General features: G+C 34.6%; 2 protein-coding genes across 2 annotated transcripts; one reads left to right on the top strand and one right to left on the bottom strand.

Moving 5' to 3' along the window:
- Positions 1-9187: 9187 nt before the first annotated feature.
- Positions 9188-10595, bottom strand: LOTGIDRAFT_73453 (hypothetical protein; the record flags this gene model as incomplete). The annotated part of the gene is made up of 3 exons (XM_009067374.1): positions 9188-9314; positions 9711-9980; positions 10141-10595. Coding segments are annotated over 3 exons (852 nt in total), but the record flags the coding sequence as incomplete, so codon positions are not given.
- A 2732-nt stretch (positions 10596-13327) lies between these two features.
- On the top strand, positions 13328-20167 carry LOTGIDRAFT_236479 (hypothetical protein). The gene is made up of 11 exons (XM_009067406.1): positions 13328-13362; positions 13712-13800; positions 14139-14413; positions 14785-14877; positions 15379-15481; positions 15802-15916; positions 16303-16480; positions 16910-17150; positions 18475-18637; positions 18786-18977; positions 19299-20167. Exons 2-11 carry the CDS (start codon positions 13744-13746, stop codon positions 19358-19360), a joined length of 1479 nt encoding a protein of 492 aa, XP_009065654.1. The 5' UTR covers positions 13328-13362; positions 13712-13743; the 3' UTR covers positions 19361-20167.
- Positions 20168-24871: the final 4704 nt, after the last annotated feature.

The following is a 24871-nucleotide window of genomic DNA, read 5'->3' as shown; positions in this document are numbered from 1 at the left end:
ATCTAAGGTTCGTGAATGTTGAATGGTTGCTGCAACTATTGTAGTCTAAGCTCAGGAAGGTGTGTAAAAATCGAAAAAAAAAAAAAAAAAAAAAAAAAAGAATTGACATTTCGATAACAAACTGGGACTTTGCTGAAAGCAAGTCCCACAATTAAATGGAGATTAAATGATATGATTCAAATAATCTATGAGACTTGTAACTACACGTTATGAAATATTTCGGTTCAGAAAGAAGGACATTATATATATACATTATATTGTGCAGTTGTATTCATTATTCAATTATAACCTTTCCTTTTATGTTACCAACACCCAACATACACCTGAATACGTAATATTTATAAAGTCTCATAACTAGGTTAGAAATTCGGGCAATCCCTGTTTGTAGTTAGTAATATATATATAGTTCACAGGTTGAAAACAATTTGAAAGTTAATGTAGATGTTTAACGTCCCAGAATTCTTCATATAAATTATATTAAATTCCAAAAAAGAAGTGTTTGATGACGTCACTTATCGCAAAATATGCTTTATTAAATCGCGATTAGTGACGTCATCAAACACATAGATTTAGTGGAATTGCTAGAACCACATATATCTGATTGAAAATTGGAATGGTGCAAATTGATACTACTACTGTCCATTTAAGGGAATTTTTTATTGAAAAAAACATTTTGATCGGTTGAACTGCCCCCCCCCCCCCCTCACACAACAAATTTCTACATTTAAAAAGCAGCAAATTTGAAAATACACAAGAAATATTGAAAAAGTGAAATTATATATAGTGTTTTCATTATGTTATTCTTTTTTAATCTACGTGTTAATTGCTAAACTAAACAAATGAGTTGATATTCTATAAAGGTACTGGCCCTGGTTCAATGTAGCTTATTATATATTTCTCTGACATCATTAGCAACAGTGACGAAAAATATAGCTAATTTACAGCTTTCATTATCAATGGTTAATAATTCAAAGTTCTGCTTTCCTTCAATAATTCCCTCTAAATTGTGTTTCAATATCTCAAACACTCGTCGTTGTTGTTCAAGCAATCTTTCTTTGTCTGCCTCCATGATTTGGATTTGTTTTTCTATATCATTATATTCTGCAAGCATATCTTTCGCAGAAAGTGCGAGTGAGTGCTTGGTTTTAAGCAATTCATGTAAAATAACACGTTTTCCATAGATAATGTCTATTTCGAAATAACCTCTGTCAACAACTTCCTCCAATTTCCATAACCAATATTTGACAACCATTTTCAATTCTTCTTCAGTCTTAAAATCGTGGTTTTTGAACCAATTATTCATTATAATACACCATGATCTACTGTCTGGCCACCGATTATAGTAATAAGGAAATTCAATCAAATCAATTTCCAGTCCAACATTAGCTCTTTCCTTCTTTTTCTGGAAACGAAACATACGTTAAAAATTGGTGCATTTAAAAAGAATAAAAAGCACCATTTACACAGTAAATTAAACGATAGAACAAGTCAATGAAATAAATACTGAATCGCCAAGTTGTATATCTGAGGTCCGGTGGTCGAGCAGGGTGGTGGGATTTATCAAATGGTCCCATTCTTATTTATTTTTTTACCCAGGAATCTTGCATCGTAATGGTCACGTTTAATTGTTTGAAATTTTACCTGTTCCAAATCAAGATCAAGTTTTGAGCTCAATTCTTCGTAACCTGCATCAGCTAATGATTTGAGCAGCCCATCAAAAGCTTTCTGACCAGAACGATAAATTCTATTGAGCATTTCTTCTGCCCCTTCCTTTCTCAATTCTTCTTCTTTCTTGTTAATCATTTTCAGATCATCTTCATCAATAAGGCCGTTTTGAAAGAGATGGTTTTTCAGAACCCTGGGATCGAGTTGGTTCACCATTATCTCATGGTTGTCTGTTAAAACTTCAAATTCAAGTCCAGACAAATGTCCTCTCTGTTTTGTAGTAGTGACTGAACTGGAATCAGTTTTTTTCTGAAATAAAACAGACAAATTGATAATGATGATAATGATGATAATGATGATAATGAAATTTAAGGTCTTTCCTTTTTTGTGTGAGAAGAAATTACACGTGCAGAATTGATACTTTAAAAATATAAAGAAGGTGAATTATTCACAGTACATGGCAGCGCAAGTTAGTGAACGAAATTGCGAATGGTTTTTCAATTTTAACTCAATTTTATTTTTTGTTTAGGTTTGACCCAAGACACTGGTAATATAATTATAATAAATGATCACATAAAGCTACCGGAAATCATAAGATGACCGATGGTGATTGATACCTTTTCTAAGTCTCTGGTTAATTTCTGTGCCATTTCTTGATAACCAGCTTGTTGAAGAGCTGCTATGAATTGTGAAAAAGGATTATTTCCTTTCGAAATAATATCAAGTATGGATTCAGTATCCTTCCGTCTTAAATCGTTACATTTATTTTCGATCTTCTTCACATCGTCTTGGTCAATACTTTGGTTTTGTTTTAAAAATGGAATAAGTTTTTCAGGGACCAACGTGTCAACCATTTCAACTCGGTGTTCTCGGAGAACTGTGTATTCAACGTGAGGTATTGTTCCTCTTTTCTTTTTTCTTATTACTTCCAATGACCCGGTCCCTGTCGTATATGAATACATTTCATCGCCATGTTCAGTTGTTCTCCGTACTGCTCTCTGAAACAGAGACTAAAACTGTGACGAGTGATATAGATATTATAGTTTGATTCAAGATGTTGAATCAGTCTCTCTGTTGTCGCGTTCAGTTAACCTTAAATATTGCTCAACGTTTTTGTGTGAATCATTTGAATTATTGAAATTGGGCGATCAAATAATTGTTAACTTACCTTTGGAAAATAATAATCTAGCAGCAAGTAGATTAGGAGAAGCACTGGAATCTCCCACATTCTTCAATTCCCAAATAAAGTTAAGATTAAATGATATGATTCAAATAATCTATAAGACTTAACTACACATTCAGTAACGGCAATATTTCCTTATTGTATTTATATTAGTTTTATATATTATTTATCATGGCGTGCCCTTTATTCGTATTCTACACTATTATTACAAAAGTAATAGAATGCTCTATGTTTATTAACCAGTTCAAACCTGCTTTAAAATTTATATAACATGATTGATTGCCGCATTTTGAATTCAGCCTGGACAGTTGTCCTATTATGTCAGTAATAATCTATGTAAGCTCCACCCACTCGTTTTTACAACGAAAATGAATTGGGAGAATATTTCCACTTCAACTGTATTTTGTTCTGGTTTTTTTTCTTGTTTTGGTTACAATATCTAGATTACCATTCTTCAATCCGGTTTCCCCCTGTCAGTGATGGTGTTTCTAATGAATTATCATGTATTCTTAATCACATCATTATGTTCTTATTGTATATAATCAAGAGTTTTAACCAATCATAAATGTCCATGTATGTAAAGTCTGGATGAGCAAAAAAAGCTTTCGACATTTCGAAGTCATTAGAACTCCTCTACTTTCTATTCATATAAGTCTTAGCATTTTCATAAATGAAAATAAGGGAACCCATCTTTAAGAAACTGGTTTTAGGCTATAATAATATAACTGTTCTTCGGTCTGTTAGCACTGTGGCTTCATGACCAGACCCGCCCCTAGCTTGTTAGGCTCACGAAATAAAAAAAAGTAGAAGGTTAATAGAGTCTTTATTTACAAATCAATCAAAAAAACATTATTGAAAGTTCATCTATGAGACAAACAAATAACTGATGCACATGGTTAGTAATTTCATATAAGGGAAATTTTACCAGGACAGTTTCAGAAGCATACACTATTTCAATTTCCAACTGCCGTGGATCTTCTGGTCCTACCCGAACGAGTAGACACCTTTCTATATTAAACTCTACTACCTGTATTACTGACAAACAGGCTGAAGGTCAATGTCAATGTTCAACGTGCCAGAATTCTTCACATATAAATTGTATTAAATTCTAAAAAAGTGTTTTATGACGTCACTAATTGCGATTATTGACATTATCCTACACTAATGTTATTGTATATTATTATTGAAACTAACTGTACAAACAATTCTTTCTCACTACATGCCTGTGCTAAATAAATATTATAAGCAATGTGCACTCAATTCAAGGGCCACCAAATCCATGTAAAGTCATCTGCCTATGGTTATACCAACAACCGAGTACTGTTATCGATGTGCATTGCTTGAAAGGGCAAACAATCTCATGCAGACTTGTGTCATGACCTCACGACGAGTCATTGTATCCAAACCACACCCCCATGTCAAAACCCGTATTCGTGATACGATGAGAACATGTCAAAACCAATATTCGTGATACGACAAATGTTAGCGAATCTGTTATTGTATATATCATAATTTATGGTAAGTGTGGAATTATACTTTGAGAATTTCCATACTGTGGACAAAATTGATCATTATTATTATAAAATGTCCTATACTCTAACCAAATTCGAAATTGTCAATCTGATTTTATATGAAAAGTGGATTTTGAAGTATATTTGGGTCACATTCAAAACATAAACAGCTCACTATTTGTTGTATAATGGAGCTCAAATTTATAATGTTTTCGTGTCATCTCTTGTCAACCAGGAAAGTCATCAGCCTAATTGTGTTTAAAGTTATCAAATTGAATACTGTTATCAATGTGAATTGCTTGAAATGGTTATCAATCTCAAATACAATAGCAGACTGGTGTCAAGTGCTCAGGACGAGTAAACATCTCCCTCCCGCCGTGTTAGAACGACACCTGCCACAGTATCATAGTAGGTAGGTATATGAAAGTTGCTGAGACATTCGACATAATTAATAGTTACAGCATACCCAGTGGTAATTTATTTCCATGTAAATACTAAGTTCAAGCTACAATTCTAAAAGGGGGAAATAGACGAGGTACGACGACGCCTGGTGCAGTATACAACATACACGTATTCGTATATATTCGTATATATTCGTACATATTCGTATGTAGTCGTATATATTCGTATATATTCGTACATATTCGTATATATTCGTACATATTCGTATATATTCGTATGTAGTCGTATATATTCGTACATATTCATATGTAGTCGTATATATTCGTACATATTCGTATATAGTCGTATGTAGTCGTATATATTTGTACATATTCGTATATGGAATTCGTATGATCTACTGTATCGATAACCAAACAACTTACACTGAATCGGACACCATATCATTTAAAGGAATTGTAAAGACAATAAAATCCATACAAGCAAGGCAATTCCGTTAATCAAAGAAGTGGACTCCTCTTAAGAGAAGTATCATCGGGTGTTTCGAAAAGAGTAAGCATGATCTTGTAAAGAGTTTTTTCTTAACTTTTCATGCGTATCGGAGACACTGTTTACATTGATTTTTACCATTCTAATTTACAGTTAGACGTCTGTGGCTGTTGCAATTCCACTTAAAGTAAGCGTCTTTTGATGTGACTATCGTAAAACCTACTATTGATATATAAGGACACCCTCTGAAATAATGGAGAACTAACTTTACAAACGATTTTAAGTTCAAAACTTGGTTTCTCTGTCAAAAAAGAGTCAATATTCATTTTTTAAAAACATTTAACGTGAATTTACATAAATGTTGATAATTATAATGTTCTTAATAAACTCTATATATATATATGTATTGACCATGTGTTCATTATAAGATAAATTGTATTAATTATTTGAATTATTGAGGTTGGTGGTAAGTGGGCAAAAAAAAACTTATAAGCAATAATGCTATGCAGTGCAGCATCTTGAAAGGGTTTTACCCGTACAACCTTGACTCGTACGAAATTTTGACGCGTACGATCTTGACCTGTACAGCTTTGACGCGTATGACCTTGACTCGAGCGGCTTTGAATCGTACGATTTTTTTCTCTGAAACGGATACCGAGGTGACAAATCTAAATACCTAATAAACATTAAAAGCTATGTAGACTCTCTGATAGGGATGCCGAGTTGACAAACCCAATCTGGGAGTGACGACAGTGTTATATTAACAACTCGCAGACGAAAGATGTTGTAATATCACATGGTAGGTCATTTAGTCCTTTAACTCCTTCATATCTCCAGGATATAGTTCCAATACAATACTCTATGTTGTTATAGTTGTTAGGTTCTGCCGGGGCCCAACCTTCCCGTATTTGACCACCTCGAGACCAATGGTGTTCAATACCACCTCCAACTGTTCTTCCACAACCACCAAAATAGTACTTATCTATATACATAAAGATATGAAACCAAAATCATCGCTTGGCTAATTTAGACTAGAATTATAAACTAGTTGAACTTGATAAAACTAATTGATTGACCTGTATGCTAGTGAATACAGCCAATCAGAGCTCTCGACAGAAAGATTGTTAATAATATGGCTGCGCATGACGTTGATGCTTTATAACAAGGCATTTGATGCGTTACATATTCAACTTTAAAATCACTAGAGGTTTGAGGACCGAAAAAAGCGTTTCATTTGGGACAAAGAACAGATACCATGTGTGCTCCAGACTGGTGACGTTAATAATACAGTTGAAAATAGACGTTAAACTCTAGAAAATGCCTGAGGGTGGGGCAGTGGCGCCTCTAGGAAACATCAGATGAGGGGGCCGAGTAGGGGCCACAAAATTTGCAATGTATAATGATAAGAGATTTGAAAGTGGGGGGAGGGGGGCAAAGCCAGGCCAGCTTTTCTCTGACCCCCCCCCCCCTCCCAAAATAAAAACGCCTCTGGGGGAGGCCAAAAATAAGAGGTGTCCTAAAAGCCGAAAACCCCTTGAGGCCAGGGGAATAGGGGCTGACAGGTGGTGTGGTCTTAGATGCATTTTGAGTTATTTCCACTTCAATATGAGAACTTTCACACGGTCCTTCCCTAAATACGCTACTGGTAAAACTCCATACATTTAATTTCTTTTAAAACACTATATATGATTCTAGCATACTTACTGACATGATAGTTGACTGGAACAACAGAGAATGTGATATTCATTTTCTCATCTGAATTCAGATTTACAAGATATCCGCCATCTTGCTGACAATGTTGTTGAGCATCAGTCCATTTTGCAACAATGCTACCAGAATATTTGATACATACACCCAGACCGGGATACACGGTGTACCCTTTAGATACACAATCTGATTTGTCTAAAACATAGGACGTAAAATTCCATGAAGAGAATGCCCCCAGGCGAAAAACATTATACTTTGCTTTTTTCTTGTGAAAACATCAACAGATAAGGCACTTGTCCGCTCATTTGGAGGTCCAGGGTTCGATCCTTGCATTGATCTAGATAGTAGATAGACCTTCGATTTTCCTACCACGTTGCAATGATGCAGGTCGGAGGGGCTGACATGGAAAAAGAATCTAGTTGTTTGGAAGGCACAATAGACTGCAGTCCTGTTCACGTTAAAGATCCCTAGACAATTTAAAATTTAGGAAGAGTAGGTCTTTAGGCTAGCTCTGCTATCGTCGCAAAATTGCCTGATACTTCGCATGTCTGTGCAGTTCCTTAGCCCAATAAGATGCAGAACATTAGACGTTAGAACTTCGTTTCATTTTATTTTCACTTACCTGTAACTTTCACTATAACAGACGAAACAGTCACGTGGAGTATGGTATTGTTAACATCCGGTTGTGACGTCAAGTAGTAACAACGGCCATTTTGAAAAGCCACCATCTTGGATAATTCTTGGTTGCTATGAGCTGCGCACGAAAACATACTTCTGCTAGGAACGGAAAATGTGTACTGCATCTGATCTGGAACTGTCAACGCTTGGATACCGATTCGGAAAAAACGGAACATGGCTGCCTTTGTAACTAAAATCGAGGTAAACACAAACACACAGGAAATAAACCAGCGCATTCTGTTGATCGTTTGGTTTTCACTTTTTCACTAAAACAATCTACAAATAAATTTGAACACAATACGCAATCGGTTTGTCATCTAGAAGAACATGGTTATTGCGTATCCTTTAACCTACGACTGTTGCATTGGTTTTCTTTTTAGTGTCCTTGCCTTGTCTGGAAAATCTGCGACAAACCTTGCGAAAAGGAAGATCAAGGTGTTGATTTGGATTTCTTTATAGTTTTCTTACCTTCTTAAGACACACTGTAACAAAAACTTAGTCGTTCGTTTCATTGCGCAAATAGTCATAACAAAAACACAGTTACTGTAGGCTACTGTTAAAGGAGCATTTTTTGTATATTATATTCGTTATAAAAACGTCGTAATTTATACCTGAAAATATTTCTAAAGTTGGCGTTAAAAAAATTACGGCTAGATTTTTTAAGTGAAAACTTAAGGGATAGGCTACATTTCTCTAGACTTCGGTGTATAGTTTTCACAATTTTGACGGAAAATAACTTTCCCTTTAACTGATGTAATTACCTGTGACAAAGAAATTCCTTGAAAGCATTCATCAATTTTTTATTTTAAGACTTAAGTACTTTGTTTTGATGCATGACTTTTAAATTTGTGGAAGACAATGGCAGAAATTAACAAAGAAAGAGAATATTTTCAAGATCATTCCACCCATTTTGTTACAGACTAATTCACAGACAGCTAAAACAAATGGATTGACTTAATGGGTTCGGCCTGCCTTTATCGAGGATTGATTAAGGTCTTGAATATATGTAAATAGTCTTCAGAAGTATTAGAAATGATACGAAAATCGCATAATTCCTTAAAAAAAATACTTCTAGGAATTTCACATTCTATTTCTATATATGTCTTTTATATATATATGACATAGACTCGAGAAAAGATGAGTCGTCAATTAAACTTTCAAACGCGGATAATTCAGGACACACATAGATTTGGTGGCTCAAATTTCGATGGTGAACTGTGAACACTATTCCTGAGAAGCTTATCTTATCAATTGGTCAAAGGGATGGCGAATTTGTCTCTTTAACGCTGGTTATAATCCTAAATGTGGGAGCCGCGAAGTCCACATATACCAATATTTCTTTGGGTTTAATGCCAACAGGAAGTTTATCATTGTTTATAAGCTTTTAAACAAATTTTCAGGTTTTCAAAAATAGTTTCATTATAACTTTCTAGTTTGATTTTTTGTTTTAATTGTTCACAAGTCTATGTTTTACAAATGTAGCATTTCTATAAAAGTCCACATTAAAGTTAGCTTCTCCTTTCACTTCTTTGTTTACTTTCCTGCGATACCACAATTCTAAACAGTCATACGCCAAGGGCTCAAACTCGTAATGGAATTTATTAGCGAATAATTCAGGCCTTATAGTAAGTATTGGTAAATCAGCCATTCCAAAAATACACACACTTCGTTTAAAATTTCTACTTCCGCAGTGTAAGACCGTGTACCAAATTTTATACCGACTGAGCTCTTGTCGACCAATGTCTTCGACATCACCTGCAAGATAAGATTGAAAAAGTGTTTTGCCTGATACGGTATCTCTTTAATGACACAATACTGCGACCAAATGCGATCTTCGTGCGACTGGAATTGTACAAGGTCGCGCTACTTAAGGAAAACTAGATATAGTCCCTGAAAAAGCCCATAAAAATAGTCGACCAACTAGTACACACCGAGAGTTATGCGACCATATTGCGTTCTAAAGTTTTTCAGTGTCTCTTGTACCCGTGTGCTGCGCTTTTATACTGCTCAACGAGATGTTACAACTCTTGCCCGGCGACGAAGAGTTAGTATATTGCGGATAACCGTGCCAGAAGGACGTATATCTCATATGATTGAACCGCTTGACATTCAAATACTTACCTATATAAGAACCGGGAACTTTTAAATGTGGATTATTGTTCAAAGACGTGAAAAAACTTTCATCTGGAACCAACATAGTTTTACTCCATTCTAACAAATCTTGGGCTGTTTGGTTAAATAAAACATAATGTATGAATGCTCGTGATGCTGTCATGTGGACAGATCCTTTACACACCTTGATGTTATGTGGTGGTGGGTTTTTAGGATCTACTCGGTCTGGATTCATACTGAAATAGCCAGAGAATGGATGAATTAATGAATGAATGAATGAATAAACAAACGAATGAATAAACGAACGAATGAATAAACGAACGAACGAATGAATGAATGAATGAATGAATGAACGAATGAATAAACGAACGAATGAATGAATGAATGAATGCTCACCCATTTTCTTTTCCAAGTATATCATTAGCTCCTTGATAAGATTTCAGTATCTTGACTAATTCATAATTAGTTTTTAACGGAAATTCTTGTCCTGTCAAGTTGATATAATAACGCCATTTTGTTTTATGGGCGTATAGTTCTCTTAGGCACACGATTTCTGGCTCTAAAACTGTAAACGTTCCCCAGCGGACGTCCACGTGTTTGGAGGCGATCCACACATTAGGAAGACAAGACACGATGGATTTTAAAGCCATGTAAAATTCTATGGACGATTTAGAGTCTATATGAATACAATGTACATTATGAGGTCTGTAAATGGCTCTAAGTAGTCGCTCAACTTGATCCAAATCCTTAAAAACCAAAATTCCGAACGCTATTGGGAAATCTTTTTCCTCTTGTGAACTGCTGTCTGTTATATATCCCATTTGTGAAGTAAATTTATCACAGTCTTTGGTTACATCGGAATAAAAATCAAGCGATGTATTTTTTCTTATCACTTGCAATTTTTGCAGTTTTTTCACTAAATTTTTATCAGTGTCTTTAATCAAGGTATCACAAACATCTACAAATTGTAATCCAGTTTTAGCGAACGACTCTAAACTACTAGACCCATTTCCTTCCGAAATAATTTTTAATGAAGCTTTTTGATTTATTTCTAAACTTTGAAACCATCTGTTATTTGTTATTTCTGTATTTTCATTGGATTGCTTTAAACCGCTCCCAATAAGCAGGTTCAGGAACACAACGCCGCCAAACAAAATCATGAATAGACGTTTATAAAATTTAACAGATGTGGTCGATTTAAGGCAGCTGAAATGTAGAAAAAAAAGGCTTTTAAGTTATTGTGCCGGATTTTCGAATTCTTTAGTCGAATTTTGGACATTAGAACTAGAAATTCGACGAAGTGGAAAAATAAAAATAAAAAATTACGATGTTCCCAGGATTTTTTATATGTGACGAAAATATTGCGTTCTTCTATCTAGCGGATAGTGTTAAATAGTGATGTCCCGGCTTGTATTTTCGAGTGCTCTATCATCTCAAATTAAATCAAATGGAATTTTCACTTACCTCCGTAACCATTTCCAACTGTCAATAAACATAATAAAATACACACGTATTAAACTAGAACCTCTTCTTTTTAAAAAACAGATTACATAGATGTTTACAAATAAATGTTTACAAATAGGTGTTAACTAAATTGTAAACAAATTGATGTTTACAAATAGATGTTTACAGATAGGTTTTTACAAATAGATGTTAACATAAAGCTTTTTACTCATAAATGTTTACTAAATTGTAAACAAATACATGTTTACAGATAGGTGTTTACGAATAGATGTTTACTAAATTGTAAACAAATACATGTTTACAGATAACAGTTAACAAAAATGTCCACAAATAGATTATAACAGATAGGTCTTTACAGATAATAGTTTACAAAAATATTAACTAAACGTTTACAAAAATGCCCATCAAATAGATGTTTACAAAAAATGTCAACATAGGTGTGTACAGCTCCGTCCAGAAATGAAAACTAAAATGTCCATGTGGTGTAGAAATTAATGATATAAATATTGATTATTAATCTATTCCCGCGGCGACTATTATACAATGATTACAAAAGAAAGGGTATTTCATTTTTATTCAAGACAACAGATGTCGGTTCACAAAGTTCACGTCGTGGGTAAATGGGATTTCGACCTTTTTTAAAAGTACAGTTGAATACAGCCGAAAAAAACCCAAATATAAAATTTAAAAGTTTAAAAATAAATGAAAAGTGATTGATTGTGTTCACCATGTTTTGTGTATTTTTAAGGGCGTAATTAGGAGTGCTAGGCATTGGCGGCGCTGATTGTTGAAATTAAGATGCGGCAGATCTGTGGATGTGCCATAGGCGCAATCCTCCCATGGGACGTCGGGGTTAGTCCCCCCCCCCCCCCCACCCCTCTCCCCCAAAAAAAATATTTAAAAAGTAGAGTTGATTTGGCGCCTACTGGCATATTTTGTCGGTTGTGTCTATTGTTATTCTTTTCTTAAAAATTTCTATAACTAATTGATATGTATATTGCGGAGACCGAAATATCTGACTCTAGTACAGCCTCTGATAGCTATTTTGAAAGATGTCGACTGGTGTCGAGATAGAAAAATTACACTCTGTTTTAAGGGGATTTTTCCGCATCTCCGAAAATGCGAGAGTGTTAAACCTATTTCTTTAAGACGTGTCCACCAATATATTCAATGCGGATCCAATTAGACTCGTTTCCAGCCTTTTTTCTAACGACTCGAGCCCCTTCTATCAATCTCGGTCAGTTCATTGGTCAATATTCATATTAGTTAAACAAAAATTGACCAATGAACGTACAGGTTTGACGAAAGGACGCGACTCCCTCAGAACCGATTACTTGTATGAGTCACAGAGTAATATAGTGTCAGTTGTCTAAAAACAAAACCTCACGACCCCCCTCCCCCCTTTGCATACACTCCTGAACACTGTAAAACTATTTACAGTCATCGTAAAGGTAGTTAGATATAATAATATGTTAGAAAAAACGCATCTTCGAAGGTGAGGAAAATCCCCAAAGCCGACAATTGTCAAAAATATCTATCAGAAGTTGGAATAGAGGTAGATGTTTCGGACTAGACTATACGTTGGTTTACATTTTTTGCAAGCTGTCGCATTTGAACCTATCCATAATTTGAGGAAGGTCGAGATTCTTTGCGGGGGATTTAATTTTTAATAGGATAGAGCTCTATTTTCTGTTTGAAAACTATTCCAATTCATGGTTGTTGTTTTTGAATATTAATTTGTATAATGTGTAGGTGTAGAACGGTTGAAACCTTAAGAAGACCTTTATCCATCTATTATAGTACATCTGAGGAGAACAACATAGGCCTCCTATAATATAGTGTTGCGTTATATAATTCAATCAAATGAAACACCTTAGAATTTGAGTCAGTAAATAACCCAAAGAAATAAAAAAGAAACGGAAAAAGTTGAATTTTTAATGGGATTACTTCTCATTTATTGATCAGACAATAATACGGTTGAATAAAAATTTAAATTTAGGTCTGTAATGATGGCATGTTTGAAATATAGTAAAAAATTGCGAGAATTATTTGTGGTCTGGAACCTTTTATACGAAAATTTTGTAGCTAGCTCTGTAGCATTTTCACTTCCGGGAAGATAACTCGACATAAAGGAAAAAGAAAAACGAGTTTTAGGTTTGTTTCTTGGGTTTATTAGTACTGCGTCATTTCTCGATTGCTCCTAAGAATTACAGACACCAATTTAGTACAAATATAGTTGGTTTATGGGCTTAAAACTATAAAAGTTTTCAATCACTTCCATTTTACTTTCAAATCAAATTCACAATTTTTTCATTGCCAGGGATTTCATCAACTAAGACTGAATCAGAACTTCTCAAGCCAAAGACAATCTAAGTCTCTAAGTACAAAAGCGCCCCCCCCCCCTCCGCCCTCCAACACCTCACAACCCCCCAAACATATAAACAAACGAGATTTACTAAGTATGGCACAGGTCATTGTTATAAAATGATATGGTGTATTTCAGATAAGAATTAAATACCAATATAAACTGACAGAATGTCTGATGATTGGGGAGCATTGTGTGATGCTCAGGAAGCTTCTTTAACAAAAACGGTATGATATATAGATGGGTCTCTATCAAAAACTTTTGTAGTCATTCAAAATGTCAAACTTCACTTCAGCTACATTTATTATATTGAATTTGACTGTTAAAATTAATAGATAGAATAATCTAGCAACTAAACAGCTTTTTTCGGTAGTGATGTCATAAAAAACTTTTTCATTTAGTTGAATTGCAAGAACCACAGATGTTGGAATGAAAATTGGATTGTATCAAATTAATGCTATCAGTGTCCCCAATACACATAAAAACTCTTTACTATCTCTTTAACAAATCAATTTACATTTATCCAGAAAATAATGTTAATAGAAAAAACAATTTTATATTGTAGGTCGGTGGATTGAATATTGGACAAAGTGGTCAACCGAATAGTGTGGCCAGTCCCCCAAAACCAGCCTCAGCAGTTACGAATGGAAGTGGGGACACAGCCCAACCCCCTGCCTCGGGTGATGCTACAGAGGAAAAACAAGTATCGAAGGAGGAGGAATCATTGCTACGTAAAATCCTTAGATCTAAATTGGTGACAACGAAAGCTGATTTAGAAGTTCTACGTAAAGATCCTAATTCGCCATTGTTTTCCGTTAAAAGTTTTGAAGCTCTCAATTTGTAAGTATATCATAATATATAATAAGCTTTTTTTGTAAAGAATTTGTTTATTTGTGTGTTTCAGCCAAAACCAAACAGAATTAAGTTGTAAATTATTAAAGAATTTCATGTATGCTTCTTTAGTCTTCAGGAAGACTCAAGCTGGTGTATTGATGCAGTGCAATACAACATGCCTTGATACGCCTATCATAATGCATGGTTGTGTATTGATACCTTAATGATACCAGGTAAACATATATAGATCGACAATACCCATCACCAAAAGGACGACGGGAGAAAAATGTCGAAACCTTGCATAAAACTTTAGCCAGTGATTGTTGTTCCATAAAACTGTGTCTATATAAGATAGGTATGATTCTTTATTTTTACAGGAAAAGTGAATTATTAAAAGGTTTATATGATATGGGATTTAATGCTCCATCAAAGATTCAAGAAACAGCGTTACCGTCCCTTCTGGCAGATCCGTAAGAAATTGTTTATTATTTTAGTTAAGGTACCTGTAAAGAAAATATAGCATTCATTTGACCCATTTGAACAAAGCGCCATTTCATATTGTTAGATCAGAACAGTAGGATGTAGGGCTGGGTAAAATGATCTAAATAATCGATGATTGTTTCTCAGAAGATATAATCCGATTATCTATTATCAAATTTCATAATCGTTAAATGTCAAAGTTTCATTTCGTCCATTGTACCTGTTAACAAGTAGTAATCTCTTGAACATAGTTTCCCTTCAGAACATAACATACCCTTAATAAACTATAATAACTGATCAAAGCAAGAATATACTTCTAAGACGCAAAAATAACCAAAGAAATCATGAAATGTCAGGGTTTCTCAATTAAATTATTTCGATTATTCATTGATTTTTGATCAGTAGTCTGCTATCGTCAACCGACCTCAATTTTGTAATGGATACCTAGCCCTAGTAGGATGTAAAACTCTATTTTGTTCCACTGTTTTCAGCCCAGTAAATATGATAGCACAGAGTCAAAGTGGAACAGGTAAAACGGCAGCTTTTGTTTTAACGATGTTAAGTCGAGTGGATACCAGTAAACATTATCCACAGGTGAGTGACCAGCTTAACTGGAAGGTTTTCATTTAATTGTAGAAGAACTGAATATCTGATTTTGATTCTTAAGATTAACACGTATAGAGCTCTATTATTATGATAAGCAAAATTTAGACGACTTTACTAGAATTTTATTATGGTAATGGCAAAACTTAGTCGAAAGTGAGTTGGATTGTTGTCTTCTAGGGCGATAAGGTGCTGTGGGTTTGAATCCTCAGGGTAAGTAAAATTCTGATGTCATGGCAAGAGAAACACTTGTCTGTTGGGAAGGCTATTTAGGGGAAAACGAACATTAGATTTTTGTTATTTTATTCCAGTGTCTCTGTCTTGCCCCAACCTATGAACTAGCGTTACAGATCGGTCAAGTTACAGAACTGATGGCCAAACATATGACTGACTTGAAAATTAAATATGCTGTAAAAGGCAACAGAAGTAAGTTGATTTAAATTTGTATATTATGCGTGTATTTGGTTCAGCTCAGAGCATTGAGGTATGAAATATTACTCACTTGCTTTTCAATGCCACAAGACTTGACTTGAAATATCTAAGAGTAACTTACATTTCAATTTGAATAGAGTGAGCTTTGTGCTTATTTGAGGGTTGGCTGAAATGATTTAAGTCTAAGTAGGATATCTCAGTCGGATTGAAACAAAATTTAGCCACCATCAAGGAAGGGACTGTGTAGATAAGTCTTTCACGGTTAGGCTTAGAACTTTTCATTCAGCCCTCTTTTATATATTGATATTGTTTTTAAATTTTTTATCCAGAAGTATATTATTATGTTATATTGTTAAGAATGGCTGATATTATCATTTCAGTCGAGAGAGGTCAAAAAATAAGTGAACAGATTATAATTGGTACGCCAGGAACTCTGATGGATTGGGCTTTACGCTATAAATTTTTTGATTTACGAAAGATAAAAGTGTTTGTATTAGATGAAGCAGATGTTATGATTGCTACACAGGGACATCAAGACCAGTCCATTCGCATACAGAAGTAAGTTTAGACTGGATCAAATACATTCAGTCACTGAGTTTTTGCCCTTAACTGATTAATGTCACACATGGCATTTCTGATTCATCCTAATTGATAGATTGTCTCCCTTTGATTTTAGAAGTTTAGCAGACGTCTGTCAATAGTAATATGTACGGCTATCCTGCAAGATGTTACCTTATTGCACACTGCATTTCCCTTCTTCAAGAGCTCTGACAAGACTTGATCACTCATAAATCAACTGTAGTCTGATTCATCTAAATATATTGTTGTCTCCCTTTGATTTTAGAAGTTTAGCAGACGCCTGTCAATAATAATATGTACAGCTATCCTGCAAGATGTTACCTTATTGCACACTGCATTTCCCTTCTTCAAGAGCTCTGACAAGACTTAGTCTGATTCATCTAAATATATTGTCTCCCTTTGTTTTAGAGGTTTAGCAGACGCCTGTCAAATGTTGTTATTTTCGGCGACGTATGATGCAGACGTGATGAAGTTTGCCCAAGATGTGATACCTCACGATCCTATAACTATAAAACTACGACGAGAGGAAGAGAGTTTAGATAATATTCGCCAGTATTATATTGAGTGTGACAACATAGAAGACAAATATAACGCTATATCTAACATCTATGGTACAATATCTATAGGGCAGTCCATGGTATTTTGTCATGTAAGTCTCTTTACATCTCTCTATGTGGACGGATATTGTCTGCACCCCCGTCCGTCCGTCAACATTTGCTTGTAAACGCTCTAAAAATTAGATTTTATGATGGAATCAAATGAAATTCGGTATGTGTATACATATGCATAAAACGAAGATCAAGTTCGAATTTCAGCTATTTTCGACCGTTAAAAGCAGAGTTATTGCCCTTGCCCCATAATCTTGAATATGTTATTACTCTCTTAGTTTTCAACCGATTTTGATGAAACTTAAAATGGATGTTATTGGACCTAAATGGAAAGGTTTGAGAAAGTTTAGTTTACTTCTGGTTAAATTCAAGGCTTTTTCAAGATTTAGGCGTCTTACGTCAGTTTTGAGGAGTTATTGCCCTTTAACCTTTGTACAGTAAGTGCTTCTATAAACATCAATTGCTCTTAAACACTCTGTCCGTCTGTCCGTCCGTCAACATTTGCTTGTAAACACTCTAAAGACTAGATTTTTTGATGGGATCAAATGAAATTCGGTATGTGTATATATATGCATAAAACGAAGATCAAGTTCGAATTTCAGCTATTTTCGACCGTTAAAAGCAGAGTTATTGCCCTTGCCCCAAAATCTTGAATATGCTATTACTTTCTTAGTTTTCAACCAATTTTGATGAAACTTAAAATGGATGTTATTGGACCTAAATCGAAAGGTTTGAGAAAGTTTAGTTTACTTCTGATTAAATTCAAGGCTTTTTCAAGATTTAGGCTTCTTACGTCAGTTTTGAGGAGTTATCGCCCTTTAACCTCTATACAGTAAGTGCTTTTATAAACATCAATTGCTTGTAAACGCTCTAAAAACTAGATTTTTTGATGGAATCAAATGAAATTCAGTATGTTTATACATATTCATAAAACGAATAGATCAAGTTCGAATTTGAGCTATTTTCGACCGTTAGAAGCAGAGTTATTGCCCTTGCCCCAAAATCTTGAATATGCTATTACCAGTACTCTCTTAGTTTTTAACCGATTTTGATGAAACTTAAAATGGATGTTTCGTTTTTACCATCTGCATGCTGTGAAGGGCATATATGGCTGTGGTCCACTATCTTAATGTGTTATCATCACCCCGTTCAGAGAGTCCACATCACTAAAAATGTTTGTTTCGTATTAAGTGAACTCAGCTTCTCTTTCAGGGAGTCCACATGTTTTTTGGCATTTAACATCCCTTCCAGACAGACCATAATGTTTATTTTGAATTTCGATTCAGTAATCACCATCTTTTTGAGAGTCCACAAGTTTATTTGGGATGTTTATTTAATGTTGTCAATTCTTTTGTGTTTTCTCAGACAAGAAAGAATGCTAGTTGGCTGGCTGAGAGAATGTCTAAGGATGGTCATGTAGTTGGAATATTAACAGGAGATTTGGCTGTGGAACAGCGAGCAGCCATTATCAAACGATATAGAGAGGGAATGGAAAAAGTTTTGATAACTACTAATGTTTCAGCTAGAGGTATGTTAAATGTTTGTTTAAATTGGACCACACCCCCCCCCCCCCCCCCTCCCCCTTCAGTTACTTCCCTTAACTGCCTTCTTGTATCAACATCTAATACTATAGATATTGAAGTCTTTACTACTAAAATTTATTTTCGCTTCTCTAGGTATTGACGTAGAAATGGTAACAGTCGTGGTGAACTTTGACCTGCCAATATTACCCGACGGTAAACCCGACTGTGAGACATACCTGCATAGAATAGGACGAACTGGTCGATTTGGTAAATCTGGTATCGCCATTAATTTTGTGGACGGTCAAAGGTCAATGAACAACTTGAAATATATCGAGAAACATTTTGGTAAGTTCTGCTTTGAACTGTCCACGTCTGGACCTTAATTTCAAGACTTGCTTCAACAGCTGTTTGAATTTTCCCATCTGAATTGGCTTGCTAATCTTCATGGGTGGAAATTGCACATGAGATCAACACAATTTTCCTCATTGAACACTGCATGTTGTTGTTTCCTGCCCTTATTAGTCAGAAGTAAGAGGCTACTTCAGTTCACAAGGATCCTGCCTGTCTTGGGCAAACCTCTTGACGTTGGTCTTTCCCAGATTAACATGTTTTTGCGCTTCCACATGGCTGCTTATGGTGGCAAATATTTGAATTTTATATTTTCAGGGAGGAAGATAATAAAACTTGATGCAGAAGACATGGATTCTATTGAAAAAATTGGAACATAAACTGTTTTGTGTTTCAATAATAGGAATACTTTGTTTTATTGTTTTTTGGAAGGACATATGATGACTGAAAGTGAAGGTTTACTTGATGACACCCCTCATCTTCCTATTAAACTCTTCCAAAAATGCATTCAATGTAATGCTGTAAATGCATGATTGGAAGAGCTCATTTGTAAAATTAGGGGTGTTTTTGTAGAAAGTGCTATCAAAATAATTTTTGTTAAGTTCTTTATTGATAGAATCGCTTAAAGAGAGTTGACATACCCATATTTCATAAACATTATTATGTGGACTCTGAAAGAGATGAGAGTTGACAAACTTAAATACAATATAGACATTATTAGCTATGTTATGTTTATAAAATATCATTATGAGGACAAAACTTGTTCAGTTGACAAACCCAAATGCAGAGTGGTGATGCACCCATTAGATATGTGTACCCTCTGAAGGATAGCAGTGTTGACAAATTTAAATATCAAATACCCATTAATTAAATTTGTGGACTCTCTAAAGGGGATGTTAAATTGATGAATTATAATTTGAGCTTTAATTTAATGAGTTGACAAACCCAAACGCAGAGGGCTTCATAATATGATGTAGATTCAAAAGAATTTTTTAACCAGTTAAATAACCAAAGCTTATTTTGAATATCCTATAATTTAGGACAAAATGTTTTTATTTTGGTTTCAAGAAGATTTTGGTTTCAATAAATGAATAAATTGTTAGAGAATATAGATTCATTCTATGTAAATATAAAATAATGTTCATACTTGTTTTATGTTGTTCATTGTATAAAAACAATCATTTCTTTGTCTTGTTTTTTGGGGGACAATTTGGGAAGGGTAGGGGCATATGTGATTCTATATATCTCCATGTGATTCTCTTCTATTGTGGTTGATTATCACATCGAGTGTGGTAGATTATCACATTGAGAGTGGTAGATTATCACATCGAATGTGGTAGATTATCACATCGAGTGTGATAGATTATGACATCGAGTGTGATAGATTATCACATCGAGTGTGGTGAATTATCACATCGAGTGTGGTAGATTATCACATCGAGTGTGGTGAATTATCACATCGAGAGTGGTGGATTATCACATCGAGTGTGGTGGATTATCAAATCGAGTGAGGTAGATTATCACATTGAGCCATCGAGTGTGGTAGATTATCACATTATCACTTCGAGTATGGTAGATTATCACATCGAGTGTGGCAGTATCAATGTGATAATTTACCTTCCTCGATCTGATAATCTATTTTCCTCATGTCATAATCCATGATGTGATAATCTTCGATGTGATAATCGATAATCCTCGATGTGATAATCAATAATCCTTGATGGGATAATCTTCGATGTGATTATCGATAGTCAACGAGGTGATAATTGATAATCCACGATGTGATAATCCTGGATGCGATAATCCCCGATGTGATAATCCTCTATGTAAAAACCAGTAATCCACGATGTGATAATCGATAATCCTTGATGTGATAATCCATGATGTGATTATCGATAATCCACGATGTGATAATCCACAATGTGACAATCGATAATCAACGATGTGATAATCGATAATCCGCGATGTGATAAGCGATATTCCACGATGTGATAATCGATAATCCCCGATGTGATAATACTCTGTGATAATCCTCTATAATCCACGATGTGGTAATCGATAATCCACGATGTGATCATCCTGGATGATTATCGATAATCCATGATGTGATAATCCTCGATGTGATTATCGATATTCCTCGATGTGATAATCGATAATCCACGATGTGATAATCCTGGATATGATTATCGATAATCCACAATGCGATAATCCGCGATGTGATAATCGATAATCCGCGATGTGATAATCGGTAATCCACGATGTGATAATCCTGGATGTGATTATTGATAATCCTCGATGTGATAATCCTCGATGTGATTATCGATATTCCTCGATGTGATAATCGATAATCCGCGATGTGATTATCCTCGATGTGATTATTGATAATCCACGATGTGATAATCCTGGATATGATTATCGATAATCCACGATGTGATAATCCTGGATGTGATTATTGATAATCCACGATTAGATAATCCTCGATGTGATAATCCCCGATGTGATAATCGGTCATCCCTGATGTGATAATCGATAATCCGCTATGTGATAATCGTGGATGTGATTATCGATAATCCACGATTAGATAATCCCCGATGTGATAATAGATAATCCCTGATGTGATAATCGATAATCCGCGATGTGATAATCGATAATCCGCGGTGTGATAATCGATAATCCACGATGTGATAATCGATAATCCGCGATGTGATAATCCTGGATGTGATAATCCTCGATAATCCTCGATGTGATTATCGATAATCCTGGATGTGATAATCGATAATCCGCGATGTGATAATCCTCGATGTGATTATTGATAATCCACGATGTGATAATCCTTGATGTGATTATCGATAATCCACGATTAGATAATCCTCGATGTGATAATCCCGATGTGACAATCGATAATCCGCGATGTGATAATCCTCGATGTGATAGTCCCCGATTTTATAATCGATAATCCTCGATGTGATTATCGATATCCTCGATGTGATTATCGATAATCCTCGATGTGATTATCGATAATCCACGATGTGATAATCCCCGATGTGATAATCGATAATCCACGCTGTGACAATTCTCGATGTGATAATCCTCAGTGTAATGTGATAATCCTTGATGTGATAATCCTTGCTAATTGAAATCCTCAGTGTAATGTGATAATCCTTGATGTGATTATCTGCCATAGCTGATGTGATAATTCAATACTCTATAGTCTAAGATGTGATTCTGAAATACTGCATTGAACAAATATGATTCTATAGCGCTCTATGTGGTTAGATGTGTTTTTGTTATATCCCCTGGGGACAGATGAGGACAGATGTGTTTTTATAATACTCTACGGGGTCAGATGTGTTTTTGTTATACCCCCTGGGGACAGATGTGTTTCTATAGTACTCCATGTGGTCAGATGTGATTCTGTCATACTCCACATGCATAAAAAAACCAGAAGGAAAAGACACAGAAGTATCATAATTTATTTGAAAGAGTAGTTTGAGAGAAGAGAAAATAATGAAGAGAGATTCCTAAACATCACAATCACATATATTCAATTTACAGATACAGTGGCTCACAGAGACTTGAGTACAGCCAGGGAGGTAATTAGAATTGCAGCCGAGATAGCAGTCATTGTCTCATGAACTACATACAAAGTGGACTGCTTGTGTTAATCTTTTAATTTGTCCCTGAATGTGCTCAAATTTCTTATGAGTTGCTCTCTTAACTGACCATACTTTTTGTACAGCAAAAATTACAAATATACATCAGCAAAGAATGCCAAGTTGAAAACCCCAAGTGCAGAGTAACAGTGTGTTTCTAATACTAATACTCATATACATTGAAAATGGCACACTTGTATTAGTGCAGGATAGATCAAGGAATGCCAGGTTTTCCATTCATAATCTTATGCAGTGAAAACGGCACGAATGTATTTGTGCAGCATAGAATCAAAAATATTAACAATTCCTCAACAGAATACTCAGTTGAAAATCTCAAGTGCAGAGGGTTCCACTTCATGATATTTATCTCTAATATCTCTATATATATACATATATTGTTGAAATGGATTCGAAATAGGTTTACTAGTCTTTGTATGTGTATCAGGGAGCCGTGCAGCTTCTGTTGGCATCATTCTATTTGTCAGTAGGATATCTGTGGTTCCTGTAATTCTAGAAAACAGTGCTACTGATACCATGTCACTCAGAATGGTGCTAATAAAAGCTGTAAGTGTCCCTGGTACACATACAAAGACTGGAAAACCTTTTTCAAATTCCTCTTTGTTGAATACAGTTGATGAGACATAACAAAATACAATTAACATACTACCTTGAATTATTCAAGGTATACATTCAACTAAATATTACCTTTACAACCAATAAAGGTATATAGTCATATAAATTTTATACTGTATCAAGTCAACACAAAAAATGAACTTAAGCTACCCGTAGTATTTTTCAGAATGAATATCTGGCATTGGGTTCGTCTACAATAAATGCTAATTGATATACTAAAATATGATTTGCGACTTTTTTACTAAACTACATCATATTATGATACCATTAAATTATGCATTAATGCATTATGACATCCCAATTCTAATTTTTTAGTTGAACAAAGATATTTGCACAAAATAAAATATCAATGGAGTTTTACATCCTACTGTTCTTTACATATATTAGCAGGAAAGACAGACAAACCAAGTATTGGCAGTACGAAATAGAAATTTACAATATTTTACATCATTCTATTTCTGAACCAAAAACTTAATAATCCTTAATAATGAAACAAACATGAAATAGGAGTTTTACATCCTACAATTCTGCACTTCACTGGACTAAATTTGACACTAAATAGACAAAAAAATAAATTTTGTGAAGATGATTAAAAAAAGGAGCTTTACATCGTAATATTCAACTTCTTAAAGAGATTGTAAAAAGGTTTTCCAAAGTTTATATGTGTATCTAGGACATGGATAGCATCAATTTGCTGTCAAAGTTTTATGACATCGCTAATCAGAAAGGGCCTAATAAGATAAAGTTTTTAGTTTTATTGGAATTGCAAGAACCATAGTCTTAATGGAATTGCAGGAACCACAGACATCTGATTCAGAAAGGGCCTAATATGATAAAGCTTTTAGTTTTTGTGGAATTGCAAGAACCATAGTCTTAATGGAATTGCAGGAACCACAGACATCTGATTCAGCAAGGGTCTAATATGATAAAGCTTTTAGTTTTTGTGGAATTGCAGGAACCATAGCCTTAATTGAATTGCAGGAACCACAGACATCTGATTCAGAATTGGAATGATTTAATCTAGGCTATCAGTGTCCCAGATACAATTACAAAATTTAGAAAACCTCTTTACAATCTCTTTAACTACACCAGTAATATACAATTAACAAAAACAGAACATTATTATTTAAAAATAAAAACCAGTAAAATGTGCTGCATACAGAAGACATTTGTACATAAATTGTCGTCACAACCTCTCAATTATATAAAATCTTTTACAAAATATACAGAAAATAACAAAACACAAACATTAGACTTTATCATAGCCTAAAATACACTGCTTCTTCAAGACTTCTTCATCATTTGGATTTCTGAATTTGGCTAAGACTTCAGTAAAGATTTTTGAAATAATGACTTTACGAATTAATTTCAACTCTAAATTCCCACGATCAAAAGATTTTGAACCAAAGGAAGCAAAATTATGCAACATAGATGTGTGATTTAAAATTTCCACAGTTAAAAATGAGTGTTATGCAGAAATGGCTTCAGTGGAGTGGTAGAAAAGAAGAACTAGTACCACAAATCCCGAACATGCCCATTCTATAAAGTGTGGGGTGGTGCAGAACATCCCCCAAAAAAAGGGCCTAGTTTTTCTGTCTCTACACT

This window comes from Lottia gigantea (assembly GCF_000327385.1).
Source record: "Lottia gigantea unplaced genomic scaffold LOTGIsca_82, whole genome shotgun sequence".
NCBI lineage: Eukaryota > Metazoa > Mollusca > Gastropoda > Lottiidae > Lottia > Lottia gigantea.
The sequence above is the reverse complement of the archived record's forward strand: the minus strand, read 5'-3'. Positions and strand labels throughout refer to the sequence as shown.

Coding starts and splice junctions, on each gene's coding strand:
- LOTGIDRAFT_236479 (XM_009067406.1), top strand. CDS start 13,744: ATGTCTGATGATTGGGGAGCATTGTGTGATGCTCAGGAAGCTTCTTTA. Junction 14,878..15,378: donor CCGTCCCTTCTGGCAGATCC/GTAAGAAATTGT, acceptor CACTGTTTTCAG/CCCAGTAAATATGATAGCAC. Junction 15,482..15,801: donor CCAGTAAACATTATCCACAG/GTGAGTGACCAG, acceptor ATTTTATTCCAG/TGTCTCTGTCTTGCCCCAAC.